General features: G+C 41.3%; 1 protein-coding gene across 2 annotated transcripts in view; it reads right to left on the bottom strand.

Annotated features, from left to right (window-relative positions):
• Positions 1-16,752, bottom strand: part of LRRC49 (leucine rich repeat containing 49) — a 159,016-nt gene that overhangs the window by 47,908 nt on the left and 94,356 nt on the right. For both annotated transcript variants that reach the window (XM_089652471.1, XM_089652472.1), the window contains exon 12: positions 3,495-3,664. In XM_089652471.1, the coding sequence (XP_089508597.1) occupies positions 3,495-3,664 (170 nt within the window). The remainder of the gene's footprint in view (positions 1-3,494; positions 3,665-16,752) is intronic.

Genomic DNA, 16,752 nt, shown 5'->3' with positions numbered 1-16,752 from the left:
ACGACGATCCAAACACGCCTAAGATTAATGATCACATTACACAGACTACAGGACAAGCCATTAGTGCCATGCAGGAACAAGACCAACAGAGTCACCTATACACAAGATGCAGTCTGTGCTCTGCATACTGGGCAATTATGTCATGGGTGTGTATAACTGATTTAACAATATTGCTGAAGAAAGGACTTAGGGTGTCCAAAATGCCAGAATTCACAGTCTTGACAATCAGTTCTTGAAACAATAGGGTGTTTACCAACATGTGACAGTGAGGTACTACAGTGTTCCCACTGCTAGATTATGTACAATACAGTACAGGCTTGTAGGACAATATGTCAACTCAAATGTCAGCTATTAGGGGCAGAGAGTCTATGATGGGAGATTTACTAAAATTGGAGCACACAGAATCTGATGCAGCTGTGCAAAGTAACCAATCAGCTTCTAACTTCAGATCGCTCAATTAAGCTTTGACAATAAGGCTAGGTTCACATATGTGCGGGTTGTGCGGCTGCGAATACGCATGAAAATCCATGTGCCACGGAGCTGGTTCTTCCCCCATCCTCCAGGCTTGCTGCCTGCCACCCCCCACCAGCACCTCCCCCCCTGTCGCCGGCAGTCTGGCCCCCTGCTGAGGGAGCATCCTGCTTCCCTGGCTGGATGCCAGAAGGTTGCCCCCTGCTGTGGGAATCCACAAACAGGCCCCCTCCTGTCACCCCTCCTCCCTGCCCCCTCCTGCACATCTTCCTGGGCTCCGTGCTTGACAGGGACAAAGGCCGTGTTCCCTGGGTGGGTCTGGAGATGTGGGGGATGGGGCCCATTACCACGGCAACAGCAACGCGCCCCTCTCTGTACTTAAGGCAGAGCAGGGCAACCGGCCGGTTGTTCTCCTGTGTGCTGTGTCTGAGAGAGGACTGGGCTGCGGCCAGCTTCTCAGGACTACCATCCCCCGGCTCTCCTCTCCTCTACCTGGCTGACCTGACTGCCAGTCTGCTGCTGGATCTCTCCTGTGTGGGGTTAACTCTTTGCTGCTGGTGAGTCCCTGGATTGCTACCCTGTGGACTGCCCTCTGCTGTGTGCACGGACTTACCCATTGCCTGCCTGAACTGCCCTCTGCTGTGTGCCTGGACTTACCCATTGCCTGCTTGAACTGCCCTCTGCTGTGTGCCTGGACTTACCCATTGCCTGCCAGCCTGCCCTCTGCTGTGTGCCTGGACTTACCCATTGCCTGCCAGCCTGCCCTCTGCTGTGTGCCCGGACTTACCCACTGCCTGCTTGAACTGCCCTCTGCTGTGTGCCCAGACTTACCTATTGCCTGCCTGAACTGCCCTCTGCTGTGTGCCCAGACTTACCCATTGTCTGCCAGCCTGCCCTCTGCTGTGTGCCCGGATTTACCTATTGCCTGCCTGAACTGCTCTCTGCTGTGCCCGGACTTGCCCATTGCCTGCCAGAACTGCCCTCTGCTGTGTGCCCGGACTTACCATTGCCTGCCTGAACTGCCCTCTGCTGTGTTGCCTGTGTGGACTGCAACCCTCTGTGTCTGGTTCCCCGCATCTAGTAAGTGGACTAACCCCGTGCTGCCCAAAAGACTAAGCCCAATTCTCCCCAGGAACCCGAAGTCCCACGAAACCGCCATGCCCCTGTTTTACTGAACCCTGTGGACTACCAGCCCCCTGTTGTTCCATATTGCCTTCCAAAGAACTTTACTGTGTTGCTGTGTCTGGTGTGGATCTGTAGACTAACGGATCTATTGTCTGTACCCCATTAAACGCCCACACGTCGGATTCCGTGCAATCTGTCTCCGTGTGCTCTCTCCCTGCGCTCTCGCTTCTAGTGACACCATGCAACTGCACCACCCGCACAGAGGAATGTGGACCTGCAGGCGGGTGCCATTAGTTCTAATGACACGCCGCCCGCACTGTAAAACACATCCGTACTGGGAACCAAGGTTCCCGTGTGAGCTTCGTTTTCAGAAGAAGTGCAGGGACTTCTTCCCTGCGTGTCACGGGGCACAGGAGTCCATTCAAATTAATGGGCTCTCGTGCCCGTGCAAAACGCGGCTCGCACGGCTGCATATATGTGAACCAGGAATAAAACCTGGAAGCTGATGTGTTACTATGCGCAGGTGCACTATATTCTGCGTGCTCCAGCTTTAGAAAATCTCCCCTTATGTTCGAACATGTAGACTAGATGTCACCATTATTCCAGAAACATTCTGGGAAGAATGTTGAGATAAATAGTTATATGAATGCTAGGAAAATTCAATAAGGAGAGGTGAAAGGGGAATTTGTTAATGAATTCCTGGTAAGGACTGAGTGATGACACGGAATACAGTTAAAGCAGTGATACAGGGTATATACGTAAGTATTGGCAACATTGTAAGCTCCAAGGAGCAGGGCCCTCCAACTCCTCGTGTATCGCATTGTATTGTTATTGTACTGTCTCATGTATTGTCTCCCATTGTAATGTACAGCGCTGAGCGAACTGTTGGCACTTTATAAATACTGTATAATCATATGATAATAATAATTACATTTTGCACGTGTAAGTATACTATATTTTTCTCAAATTGCAGACCAAAGCAGTTTCTTAAACAGAAATGCACCTTGCCCAATAATTACCCGCTGCTCCTTCCAATTTTATCTGTTTTTTTAGGGAATAGTGTTCTCCCTCTAAGGCTGCTAGAACTATGGCATGCCATTCTGTATCAGTACATGGAAGTGCTCAGGTGCACCTTTCCTCTCTATTTGGTATAAAATTAAACTTTATTGTAATTGATTTGTACAAGATTAAAATCCAATGGAAGATTTCAAAAGGAAAATTTTACTTTTTTAACAAAATCAGCCTAGCTCAGTTGGGGTTGCCCAAAAAAGTTGCAAAAAGCGTGGAACATCTGACTGGAACACACTCAACAAATTAATTTATCTTTCTGTTTTGAATATTTTTGTTTTCATTAGTTGGATAGTTCTTATTCTATTACTTATGCTTCACCATTGTGAAGCTGTTTTAGTTTGCCAGCTGTAATACGAATGTTACCCTGTACATTATGTACATGGATGTACTAGCTCACCACGCATGCCATTTTGGCACACATGGGCTTACAATAAGTACTGTGTTGGTAGATCAAAGATGTAAAGAGCAGTGGCAACACTAGCATTCAGTTCTTTTTGATATTGTCCAAACTGTAAATGAAGTGTGATAAGAAATCTAAAATAGTTGTCCTTGGAACTTGGAATAGAGAGGATGCATGTTTCTGAGATAACTGTCCTCCTTCCTCTCACTTCCTGTTGTATTTCTGGAACAAGAGGCAAAGGAAAAATTTTCCCTTCACAAAATTTACAGAATACTTGACATTGGGCTTTATCTATTTCCTACTAAAAAGAAAAAATGCTGACCTTTTAGTTTCCTTTCATTGCAAAAAAAAAAAGGCTGTCATACAAAAAAAAAAAAAAGAAAAGAGAACAAAATATAGTACAATGGTAACAAATATTCCAAATTACCTTTTTTCTTCACTAAATTCATAAGCTGTAGACCCATTCAGTGGGCATGGTTTATGTGAAGGGCTTATACAATCGCCGCTTTCTTGATCTGAATTTGTTCCAGGTACTACTCTGTTGTGCTGAATATCCCACTGTCGAGCAGCATTGCATATTGCAATTCGTTTTTTCTCCTAGAGTAAGAAATAGATGTTAACTAGTTACTTTAACAAGCTATAAAGCTAAAATAAACTGCAGAATCATAGGAAAGTAGTGCTTGATATAAAAAAGCATAGGCATAGAATAGGGGAGTAATGAATACTGTAATAGAATAGAATTATTGCCACAAACTACCACAAATGAAATGTTCACAAAAAAGCCACTAAGCATTTATTAAAAAGAAAAAAAAAAAAATTCTAAGTGTACATCTGTGAAGTTTCAAACACTATAAAGATTCTGGCTAAGGCCTTCACTGCAGCAATTACAAATCCTTCTTGGCTTTATTTTTTGAAGCAGTGTCACTTAGTCATTAAGGTTGTTCATCCCTTTTCCCAGAAAAAGTAGGTGGATATAGTCTCTGATGATAGAACTATCATAATAATGAAAAACATTAAAATCACACACAATTTCTGTATATTTACATTGACCCCCATATCAACAGAAAAGAAAAGCACTATAGACTACAGTTTGTCAGATGCCTCTAATTCTCCGATCGGATTACCCTCTAACGAGCTGGTCCTTGTTGAATCCCAAGAAACTGGGGCTTTAGGAGCATTCATTAAAATGAACATGAGGTATCTAATAATATGGAGGACCCCAAAATAAAACCCTAGTCACACCGAGCTCCTGACCAACATAGAGACCTATGACCTAGAGCAGAGGTAAGGATCTGTTAGCAAACAATAAGGCTAATACATAAAAATGGAACAAGAAAAATTAAAACAAATATGGATCTGTTTTCCATAGCATTCATCCAGTCCTAGGAAACTGAGAAATTGGTTAGTCATATTAGTGCTCTCAGAACAGACACAACGGCATATAATCAGATTAAAATAAACAACCTAGCCAACCAAATGTTCCTCCCACTTTAGTGTTTCAAACACTGTGTGTACCACAAATACCAAGTAAATGAAAATACATCAAATTAGGCCCTTTAAAAAAGTGCCTATCAGAGACCACTAACTGTATTACTTGAAATTCTGAATCAAACATTTGATAATTTATGAACACAGAACAATTGCAATAAACTAGCTCATGCTGGGATGTTGACTGGGTTGGAAACTCATCAGAAAGTTCCTACTGTTATATATTTAGTCTTACATTGACATAATAATGTGCAGGCTTCCCTATAAAAGACTTGCGTTTGCTAAATTTACTCATAAATTTATGGAAACCCCTTGACCCTGGGAGTTACAAGTGATAAGTCACATGAAGTGTGACAATTGCCGATCACAGAAACAGGTCTCCTGAATGTGCATACCAGTATTACATAGCAGATTCCCATTCTTAGAGGAATGTAAGCAGCTACAGGGCCCGGTGTTTGATGCTGTTAGGTTTTTTTTAGGAGCTGGATGACACCACATGTTGGAGGAAATCAATGTTGAAGGACATACAGTGGGGAAAATAATTATTTGATCCCTTGCAGATTTTGTAAGTTTGCCCAGGTTCCTTGTACTATTTCTTCCTCCCCCCTGCACCCCCTAAGGGCTAGCATTTGCTGCTCTGTCAGATGCCTGACCACAGATGTAGCAAATGCTAGAACATACAGTAGGGAAAATACAAAAAATTAAGGAGCTATAATTTTTAGAATAGTTGTATTTTAAATGATAGAGACAAAATATCAACCAAAATCCAGAAGAAACACACGATGAAAAAGTTCTAAATTGAGTTGAAGTTCAGGGAGTAAAATAAGTATTTGATCCACAAGCAAAACATGACTTAGTACTTGGTGGAGAAACCCTTGTTGGCAATCACAGAGGTAAGACATTTCCTGTAGTTAGTTACCAGGTTTGCACACATTTCAGGAGGGATTTGTGTCCACTTTAGAGATCTTCTCTAAATCCTTAAGGTTTTTTGGCTGTTGCTTGGCAATTTGTAGTTTCAGCTCCCTCCATACATTTTCTATAGTGTTAGGGTAATGGCAAGGCAACTCCATGACCTTAATGTGCTTCTTCTTGAACCCTTCCTTGTTTTGCTTTGATGGTATGTTTTGGGTTATTGTCATACTGGAAGACCCATCCATGACCCATCTTCAGCATTCTAACTGAGGGAAGAAGGTTCTCATCCAAGATTTTATGATACATGGCCCCATTTATTGGCCCCTCAATGTGGCAAAGTCGGCCTGTACCTTTTGCAGAAAAACAGCCCCAAAGCATAATGTCTCCACCTCCGTGCTTGACTGTAAGGATGGTGTTCTTAGGGTCATAGTCAGTATTTTTCTTCCTCCAAACACGGCTAGTCAAGTTAATGCCAAATAGCTCAATTTTGGTCTCATCTGACCACAGCACTTTCTCCCAATCCTTCTCTGAATCATTTAGATGTCCACTGGCAATCTTCAGATGTGCCTGTACTGCTTTTTAAGGAGGGTGACCTTGTGGGCGCTGCAGGATTTCAATCCATAGGGGCATAGTTACCAATGGTTTGTTTGGTGACTGTGGTCCCAACTGCCTTGACTCGCAAGATTCTCCCATGTAGTTCTGGGCTAATCCCTCACTTTTCTCATCATCATTCTTACTCCATGAGGCAAAACCTTACATGGAGCTCCAGGCTGAGGGCGATTGATAGTTATTTTGTATATCTTCCATTTGTGAATAATCGCTCCAACAGTTGTCTCCTTCTTGCCAAACTTCTTGCTGATATTCCAGCCTTGTGCAGGTCTACAATCTTGTCACTGACGTCCTTTGACAGCTCTTTGGTCTTGCCCATGGTAGTGCCCTAGAAATCTGTGGACAAGTGTCTTTTATACACATAACAAGTTGCCGTTAGGAGCACCTTCTTAAATTGACAGGACTAATCTGTGTACCACATGAGCACATAGCCAATTTGTGGGAGCCAGAATTATTTTTGGTTGGTAGGGGATCAAATATCTATTTTACTTTCTGAACTGCAACTCAATTTATAACATTTGTATCATGTGTTTTTTCTGGATTTGTAGTTGATATTCTGTCTCTATCATTTAAAATACACCTATGATAAAAATGATAGACCCCTAACTTCTTTGTAAGTGGGCAAACTTACTAAATCTGCAGGGGAACAAATAATTATTTTCCCTACTGTATGTTCTAGCATTTGCTACAGCTGTGGTCAGGCATCTGACAGAGCAGCAAATTCTAGCCCTTAGGGGGTGAAGGGGAGAGGAATTAGTAGTCTAAGGAACCAATCAGTTCATAGGAGTAGAAGTATGCTAATAGGAAGAGAAACAGACAAAAAAAATGGGTGAGCTTATTGCAGTGCTGTTTCTGTCTCCAATGTCCAATCCAGGTCCAGGACAATCTTGTCTCAGAAGAAGTGGGTATATGATGCTTGACATCAGACTGGAGGCATTTAGTAGCAAAAACAGTACTGTGTGGGAAAACTCTAAATTGAAGATGAATATTGGAACAAAAGGTCATTTTGCCATTTACTCTTTAGAAGAGAAATTTGGAATCAAAAACAAAAAAAACCCAAACATTTATACTCACACAGGTGGGTACAGCACCGCTCTCAGGCTGCATCAGTCCCCTGCCGCCTCTAGGACCGAGAACCGAGCGATCAAAGCCCGCTGATTTTTCAGTTCTCGGTCTTAAGTCTGCAGAGAGCTGATGTCAGTTACCGGTTCTCTGCTCTGTCACACCAACGCTCACTGGAGATCCGGTTTATGCAGAGGGCGGAAGCAGCTGGCTCAGTCTCTCAAATGCATGCTGAGTGGCTGAGCAAGCTGCCAGTCAGTCATCTGGGCAGATCTCAACAATATAGTCAGGTTCCTTGCAGAGCTTGGACCAGCTCTGTGAGGTCAGACAACAGCAGGCTTTAGCCCGTTGTTGGCTGAAGCCGGGTCAGAGAAGTGCAGAACAAAGTCAACTCCTGTGATCCATAGGAGAAGTAGGGCCAAAGAGCTTTGGCCCCATTTCTCCTTTAAATAAGCTATTCATTTTTATTTTATTATATTCGGTTGGCATTCTGCCACTGCTAAATTTGACCTGGGCCTCTAGGCTTCATGGCTACAGGGCATGAAAATTAATAATAGTAATTTAGAGATAAATGTAAAGACGATACTCCTGCGCTAAAATGGAGCCCTAACCCTAAAGCTGCTAACACTAACCTTATACCCAATAAGTAAAATGACAAAAATAACTCACAGTGTAGCACTATATAATAATAAACTTTTCTTTTTTTTTTTTAATTAACTTTTACATGTCGGAGAAGGAGCTGATGAAGGAACGGTCTAATGTGCGGATGAAGACGTGCTCCTTGATGTACATCAAATATTCAGTAATGAATCCTACCTGGCTACAACACCCAGTGAACTCTGCAACCATCTACTGAGCACTTGTTACGTGGCGACTGAGAAGTCCTCTTCTGAGACTCGAGAGAGCCAGCATGCTGTCACAGCAAATAGGATCCTGCGAGGGGTTTGCTGGTAGCTGTGTGGAGGCTTGGAGTGAGGAGCGCATACCATCACTGAGGGGAGTCTGAGAGGAGTCTGTCCTTATTAGGATCGGTGTGATCCCTTTAGGGTCTACGTAAGCAGGTGAGGGGGCATTTTGGCCACTGAAGGATTGTCACGTATTGATCACCTACACATTATCACTTGCATGAGAGTGAAGTTGGAACACCATTATATATATGTCGCTGTTTTGGGACTTGATTTTATGATTATATGGATGTATATTTGTTTGCTTACGGATTTGAGTATATTTTTAGTGCTATTCACAATTCTGTTGTGTGATGTATGACACATAGCACTGTTTGCACTAGTTATGTTCCCATAGAGGGAATTCACGTGTTGAACGCATCATTCATTTGGATCCCTCAAGTGCTTATCACTTATACTGTTTTTGTTTCTTTGCATTTATTTATTATTAGTTTATTATTATATAGTGCTACACTGTGTGTTATTTTTATCAAATTTAGAGATAAGGTAATTGCTTATCAAAGGCAAATTTCTCTGTGCAATGCTCATCTGAGGTGCACGGTTCTGCAGATGTGCGTGTCAGATGTAAAATTTAATCATGTTATGGTCTCCTGTATGGGTACACAGTTTTTATATACAAGAATGTTACTGGTCTGTTTGGTTACCATAGAGTAAAAATTATTTCTGTTAAAATAATGTGGTTGCCACACATGCACTGTAAAAGGTTTCTGTGTACAGAAGATAGTTCAATATATGTGCTTTACTGTAATTACTTTTCAGAAGTAACACAGATGCTGAATGATGTGCTATAATAATATTATTTCAACAGACCAAAGTCACAAAGAACAGTCAACAAAGTTTTAATAACTCTCTTATTCTTTTATGACTTTTTTTGCTGTATAACTGCCAAGCCCACCTAACCAAAAACAATATGGAACAAAAAGTAAGGAAAATGAAAATGCGTGCTGTACTTTAAAGGTGTTTCAAGGTTATTTATACCCCATATTAACATGGCATTAAAATGCTGCTTCTTAGCTGGCGACTGACAGAAGTTTGGAACGTAAGAGATTTCAAATTAAAAACATTGTACGGGAGGGGAGAGTTAAGCTTTGCCAAGTGGCTATGGTCGAACTGATCTCAGTGGATTGAAAACAGCAATTAAATAAATTAAATGTACTCAGCAGTAAATTAAACGTTTAATCTGAAAGAGTAGATGCAGACACAGAAAAGTGACGTCCACACAATGTGCTATTCACAGTTCTTTAAGACCTCACTGCCAGTGAGACCCACTGAAGGATTATGTGATAAAGATATATAAGAATTACTTGAATTGCATCAACATACCATGACAGTGAACTGTAACTTCAGTTCTTTACAAGCCATTCACTCTTCTGAAGTATCTTTTTGGATCAAGAAAAGCTAATATCTAGTAAATTAATTTTGGTAAAAAAAAAAAAAGTTTCATATCTTATGTACAGAAAGGAAAAAGAAGTAAAAACAAGAACTTTTAATATCCTAGGTATTCAATAAAATTGTTCACATGTACGTGCAGTTTAGTGTCTTTTTAATGTAGAGAAGTAAGAAAAAAATTGTAAAAGTAGTACCTTTTGGTGACCAACTAAAAACATTTAAAATATAGTTAGCCACTAAAATTTATCACTTTGACAACTTCTTTGTCTGTCTTTTCCAACTCTAATTCTTCCTGTCTAACAGTACATTATCTATTTTGCCATTATCTATTTGGACCCAGATTCAGCCACTCTAGGCTCTGCAAGGATCCCAACAATTATGACAGATCTGCCCAGGTGCCTGACTGGCAGCCAGCTCAGCCTATCAGCGCATCGCTGGGAGCCTGAGCCAGCTGCTTCTGCCATCTCCACAGTCAGGCGTTCCAGTGAGCACTGGAGGGGCAAAGCAGAGTGCGGTGACTGACAGTCACTGCTCTGTGCTCAGAGCATACCAGAGAACTGAGCGATCGGCAGTCTTTGATCACTCATTTCTTGGTGTAGACAGCGGGGGAACAGATGCTGCATCAGGTTGACACTGCATCCACCTGGCTGAATATGAATGTTTATTTTTTGAAAACCCTGAACCTCCCTTTACAAAATAAGTACATATACCAAACATGATCTAGCAAATTCGCCAGAGGCAAAGCATGCTAGAACATTATTTTTTATGGGGACACATAAATAAGTACCTTCATGGTGAAAATTTTTAATCACAATATGAGAATCAATATTTACCAGTGTTAACATCAATTGACAAAATGTATTTAAATTCCTGCTGCCGCAAGAGAGACCGGCTTAAACCAGCCATACAAAGATCAACATTAGGCCAGTTCAGCAGGGACTGGATGGATTTTGATCCAAGTATGGGCAGGCTGACTGTACCCAGGTTGATCCATTTTGTTCTGCTGGCTGGGAAGGTTCCCTGATGCCCCAAACCCTCCACCAGCAGTACACAATAGCGCTGCGGGAGGCATTCCACCATCAACACTGACAGTGTTGATGGCGGAATCGAGTGGTGTTCTTTTCTTCCACCCATCTATGGGTTGCCTTACACATCCACTTAGCAAAGCATGCTGCACCCCTCTCAAACCATACCTGGTCCATATGGCAACATAACTGCATCACATAAAACGGTCCACAATGATTGATTGCATTATTGATAGATTTAGTTAAATGAGTGATAAATATTCATACACAGGTATTAAATGCAACCTTAGGGTTGTTTATGATGACTGTGAATGTCTCTTGAGCGTTTAAATAATCCAGTCGATCATAAAGCAAGCATTGAGGACCTGTTCGTAATTTGATAAAGTAGCAAATCACAAACTGGTAATTGTGGTCATACGTGAAACATGGTATATTTTCAGGACAATCATATGACAATCTTCATGTGAATTTAACATGAACGTACATGTGGAACTTGGGAGACCAGAATGATCTGACAGGCTAGAGTTCTTCTGACCTTCAAATAAGAGATAAATAGAAATAACAGAAATAGTTCAATACTCCTTATAGGCAGCGCTGTGGAGATCACCTAGTATGTAGTGAATAGTACACAGCTTAAAACATTCCAGCTCTACCTTTTTTTGAACCTAGGGAATTTTTTTTGTTTGCTTAACCCCTTCACGCCTAAGGGTAAAACAAATCTTAACGCCTAAGCACAATTAATTGACTTGTGTTAGTAAAACCGTACGTATCACCTCAACTACTTTGTGCATCCCGGTGGATTATACCTTTTTTTCTGGACAAATTAAGCTTTCACTTGGTGGTAAATGGTAATGGATATTTTCTGGTTTTGTTTTTATCAACAAAGGAAAACTGGCCGAAAATAGTGAAAAAAAAAAATTTTTTTTATTTAGCTTTGTGTTTCTTGTTACTACCATAACCTACCACCAAAGAACAACCCAAAATACATTTTCCAACTCTTGACGATCGCAGCAATAACATATATGTGTATGTTATTTGTACCTGTAGTACAGCCCAGAAACAATAACGCGCATTTTTTTTTGTTTTTTTTTTACACACTGACACTAATTGAAAAAAAAAAAATCCTGACCTTGACCCAAACACTTGCCCTGGCCCTGAACTAGATCAAACCTTGATCTATCACCGACCTAATATCCAAGTACCGTCCAGCACGCACACTCCGCTCCTCACACGACCTCCTTCTCTCTAGTTCCCTGGTCTCCTCCTCCCATGCCCGCCTCCAGGACTTCTCCAGGGTGTCACCCATCCTCTGGAACTCCCTTCCCCAACCCATCAAATTATCACCTACTCTCCTCTCCTTTAGGCGCACCCTGAAAACCCATCTCTACAGGGAAGCCTACCCCCTGCTAACTTGACTGACCTCCTCCACTCTTCCTACCACTCCATCCCCCACAGCTATCTCCTCCTTTTTTTTAATTTAAATATTTATTACATTTTTCATGTTAATACAAAAACCCAAAAAGGGAAGTAATTCTCATACAAATAGACATTTATAACATTTCTGCCTTTCCCTTACTAAAAACTCTTTTCTTTCCCATCCCACTACCCCTCCTTCCCACCCCTCTTCCCCCCTCTGCAGACTCTAACCCATTCTATTCTCTTGAGGCTTTTTAATTTTTTGTTAACATCCTAGTTCATGTTTTCCTATATTTCTCTTTCAATCCTGCTCTTTCCCACTTTTCCCATCTCCTGAGATAAACTCTCATCCTATCTTCCTGCATATGATATGATCTTTCCATTCTATCTATCTGGTTTACTCTGTTAATCCAGTCCATCTCCTTCGGTACCTCGACTTTCCACCAAAACTTGGGTATCAACCCTTTCGCCGCATTCAAGAAGTACCAAATACCTGAATCTTTATATTTATTTACAGATGTCTCCACACTGTGTAGGAGACACGTCGTTGGGTCTAATCCTATGTCAATTTCAGTTATTTCTTCAATCAACTTGACTATTGTCTTCCAAAAAGCCTGGACTTTCGGACATTCCCACCATATGTGAAACACCGTGCCTATATCTCCACATCCTCTCCAACACATATTTGAACTTTCCCCATTCATCTTGTGTTCTACACTCGGTGTGATGTGCCATCGTGTCACACACTTATAATTAACCTCAACCTCTCTCATACTAACATTATCGTGTATCAATCTAAACATCTTTCTCTGCCTATCTTCATCAAACCCAACTCCCATATCTCTTTCCCATTTTGTCATAAAGATTAACTTTGTGTTTGTGTCTAATTCTGTGAGTATTCTATACACTTTTGAAATACCGTGCTTCCCATCCCTTCATGTCTCTAACAACCTTTCAAACATATTCCACTCCTGTTTTATTCTCAAAGGTTTCGGTAGTTTTCCAATAAAACTTTTCAATTGATGGTATTTCCACTCATCCATTCTAATAAAAATGTCTCCCTTCTTCTCTATTAACTCTTTAAGTGATCTCAATTCCCCCTCCACCAATACATCTCTCAGTTGGGTGTCCTCCTTTCTAAACCATCTCCCCGATATCTTGTTCTTTCCCGGAGGAAAGTACTCAGTGTTTGTGAGAGGCATTAATATTGAATTAAATTCCCATTTCATATTTTTATGTAAATTGTCCCATACCCTAAAAACATTTAAAGTGTAAATACTTGTGCTTTCTTTAGTTCCCCTGAACTGTGGTGGGACCCATATCATCTGACTCAATCCAATGCCACTAAGATCATTTTCAATTGTTACCCAACTTTTCCCCTTATGGTTAAATGTCCAGTCATATATTCTTGCCAAAACCACTGCTTTATAGTATCTCTTGACAACTGGTAAACCCAATCCCCCTTTCTCTTTAGTCCTACTCAATGTTTCATATTCTTCCATATGTATCTTTGTTAACATTTTTTTCATTATCTTAAAGAAGGCTTCTGGAATTTTAATTGGTACCATTTGAAATCTATACAGTATTTTAGGCATAATTACCATTTTGACTAAGTTTATACGTCCTATCCAGGATGGATTTCCTCCTTCTAGTCTTTTTAAATCTTCCCTGATCTCATTTATCAAAGAGATATAGTTTAATCTATACAAATGCTTAGATGAGGCAGTGAGTTTTATTCCTAGGTATTTTATCTCTTTTTCTCTCCATATAAAGGGGAATTCTTTTTGTAATTTTTCTTTTTCATTCTTTGATATATTAATATTCAGGATCTCTGTTTTCGTTGGATTAATTTTTAAATTTGATAGTTCACCGTACTCCTTCAGAATCTTCATTATATTTGGGAGAGTTATTCGGGGATTCCCCACGTAGAACAATAAGTCGTCCGCAAAGGCCGCTACTCTATGTTCTATGGATTCTATCTGAATTCCCTTTACCGATCCACTATTTCTTATTATTGACAACAGGGGTTCGAGTGACAATACATATAGCAGAGGGGACAGAGGACAGCCCTGTCTTGTACCATTTGACATTCCAATGGGTTCTGATCTCTCCCCATTTACCGTGATGATTGCAGTAGGCTCCCTATATAGTTTACTTATCCACTCTCGCATTCTATCTCCTATCCCCAACACTTTTAAGTTGTCCATCATAAAGCCCCAGTCCACTCTATCAAATGCCTTCTCCGCATCAATTGACAAGAGCACCACCGGGGCTTTCCCTCTTCTACTCTTCTGAATAAGCATCAGGGTTCTCAAGCCGTTATCTCTACCTTCTCTCCCCGGTACAAAGCCCACCTGATCTCCATGGATCCATTCAGGCATCAGATCTCTCAACCTGTTTGCTAACACCTTTGCATACAGTTTAGTGTCTGTGTTCAATAGTGAGATAGGTCTATAGCTGGAGCACTGAGATGGGTCCTTTCCCTCCTTGTGAATAAGTACTACATGTGCCTGTAGGGATTCTCTCCTTACTTCCATCCCACCTCCCAGAGCATTCATATATTTCTCCAGCTTGGGTAACAATACTTCACTAAATTTTTTATAGTACTTAACTGTATAGCCATCCGGACCTGGACTTTTTCCCCCTCCTGTACTTCTTAATGCTATTTTAATTTATTCCTGGGAGATTTCTACGTCTAGGGAGTTCAACTGTGCCTCATTTAGTTTTGGTAATCCCGCATTTTTTAAGTATGTCATCTTTTTTTTCCTTAATTCCCTCTTGGGCTTCTTTTAGAGGGCCTTGGGGGCTAATATTATATAACTTTTTGTAATACTCCGTAAACACTTTAATAATCTCTTTATTTGAGTGGACCAACTCCCCCTTTGAGCTTTTTATCTTTTCTATATAATTCCTATTTTTCTTTTTATTCAAAGCTCTCATTAGATATCTTCCTGGTCTGTCTCCCCATCTATACCTCTCGTTCAAAACCCTGTTGTATACTCTTCTCTTCTCCTCATCCATCAACCTCTCTAGCTCCTCTTTTTTATCCAGTAACTTCTGTCTCGTATCTTTTGTTATTTTCTTCTTATGGATCTGCTCCAAGTCCAATATTTCTTTTAAGAGCCCACTGACCCTGTCTCTTCTTTCCTTTTTCTTCCTTGCTCCAGCCGCAATCAAGATTCCTCTTATGAATACCTTATGACTTTCCCAGACTGTAGCTATCGATACTTCCTCTGTTTCGTTCTCCTTAAAGTATACCTTGATCTCTTTCTCGATTTTCTGAACTACATCCTCATCCAGAAGAAGAACCTCATTTAACCTCCACCCTAATCCTCCCGTCCACCTTCTTCCCCATCCCAACTTCATCACGACTGGAGCATGATCCGAGAACGTCCTTGTCTCTATGTCAATTTTTACCAGATGATCTATTAGTTGATGGTCTATTAAGATGTAATCTAATCTCGAGTATATCTCGTGTGCATTAGAGAAGAAGGTATAGTCTCTGTCTTTCATATGCATTATTCTCCAGGTATCCACTAGTTGATATTCATGCATCACTTTTTTCAAAGCTCTCAGAGACCTGCTCCCCTCTTTTTGCACAGAAGAGGTATTATCCTTTTGTGGGTCCATACAAAAGTTTAGGTCTCCAGCTACTATCAAGCGCCCTTTTTTAAAGTCCATTAATTTTTTCAACAAGCCCTTCATATACTTCTCCGAGTTTTTATTGGGGCAGTATATATTGGCTAAAGTACACTCAATCCCCTGAAGTCTACCTTTTAAAAATAAAAACCTCCCCTCCGGGTCGGTTCTTCTATCCTCCAACTCAAATCTCATGTTCTTTGCCAAACCTATTGCAACCCGCATAGTACCATGTTGGATAGTATTTGGATTTCAATTTCACGTTTGCCTCTATCTCAAAATGCGTCTCCTGTAAAAATACCACTGATGTAGCCCTGTGATGTAACTCATTAAACAACCTAAATCTCTTCCCTGGACAGCTCAGCCCGTTCACATTATAGGTTATAAACTGTAATTCTTCCATCTTTCCCAATTAAGTCCATCTCTCTTCCAGATTGCCTCTTCCTCTTTATCCCTTCTGTCCTGCAGAGTATTGACCCAATACCTCCTCCCCTCCCTTCCTCCCACCCAACTCTCGTCCCCTCCCCCCTCCCTCCCTCCCCCCCCCCCACCACCCCTCTCATCCTCCCTTCTTTTTCCCCTACCCGTTTTTTAGGCCTATAAACTGCCTACAAATCATTTGTGGATCTATTTCCACCATTGATTTAAAATTTGGGGCGTCAGCTCCGCCTATGTACGGTTCACCTCCCCTCCAACCGCCCCGATTCCCTCTCTCTGGCATCTAGATTCAACAAGAGTCTTTACTCTTTACCTCCCTGCCTTAATCGGAGCCTCCAAGCGGGTCTCAGCATCCGGAGGGGGAACGCTAGGGGCGAGAGGGAGAAGTAAGAGAAAAAAAAAAAAATTTCATTTTCTACTTAATTCTCCCTCTCCTCCCCCCACCCAACCCCGAGGCCTCCCTCAGCCCGACCTGTTGCCAGTCCTCTTTTCTTCTAACATTTATGTTTCCTTTATCTTCTTTTTCTTCTTCCCACCCAGCTATCTCCATTCTTTGCAAGTCCAGTCTATCACAGAAATCTCTTAATTCATCCGGAAATCTCAGATACGCTGTGACCCCATTTTTCCAGCCAATTAGAAATGCTGAGGTACCCCATCTATACTGCACATTCTGTTTTCTCATTTGCTCCAACAGGGGTTTCAGGGATCTCCTTCTCCTTAGGGTCTCTACTATTAAGTCCGC

The sequence above is a fragment of the Staurois parvus genome, unplaced genomic scaffold, assembly GCF_062004578.1.
Source record: "Staurois parvus isolate SC_StPar_1 unplaced genomic scaffold, SC_StPar_1.0 ptg000682l, whole genome shotgun sequence".
Lineage (NCBI taxonomy): Eukaryota > Metazoa > Chordata > Amphibia > Anura > Ranidae > Staurois > Staurois parvus.
This window is presented reverse-complemented; position numbering and strand designations above follow the sequence as displayed.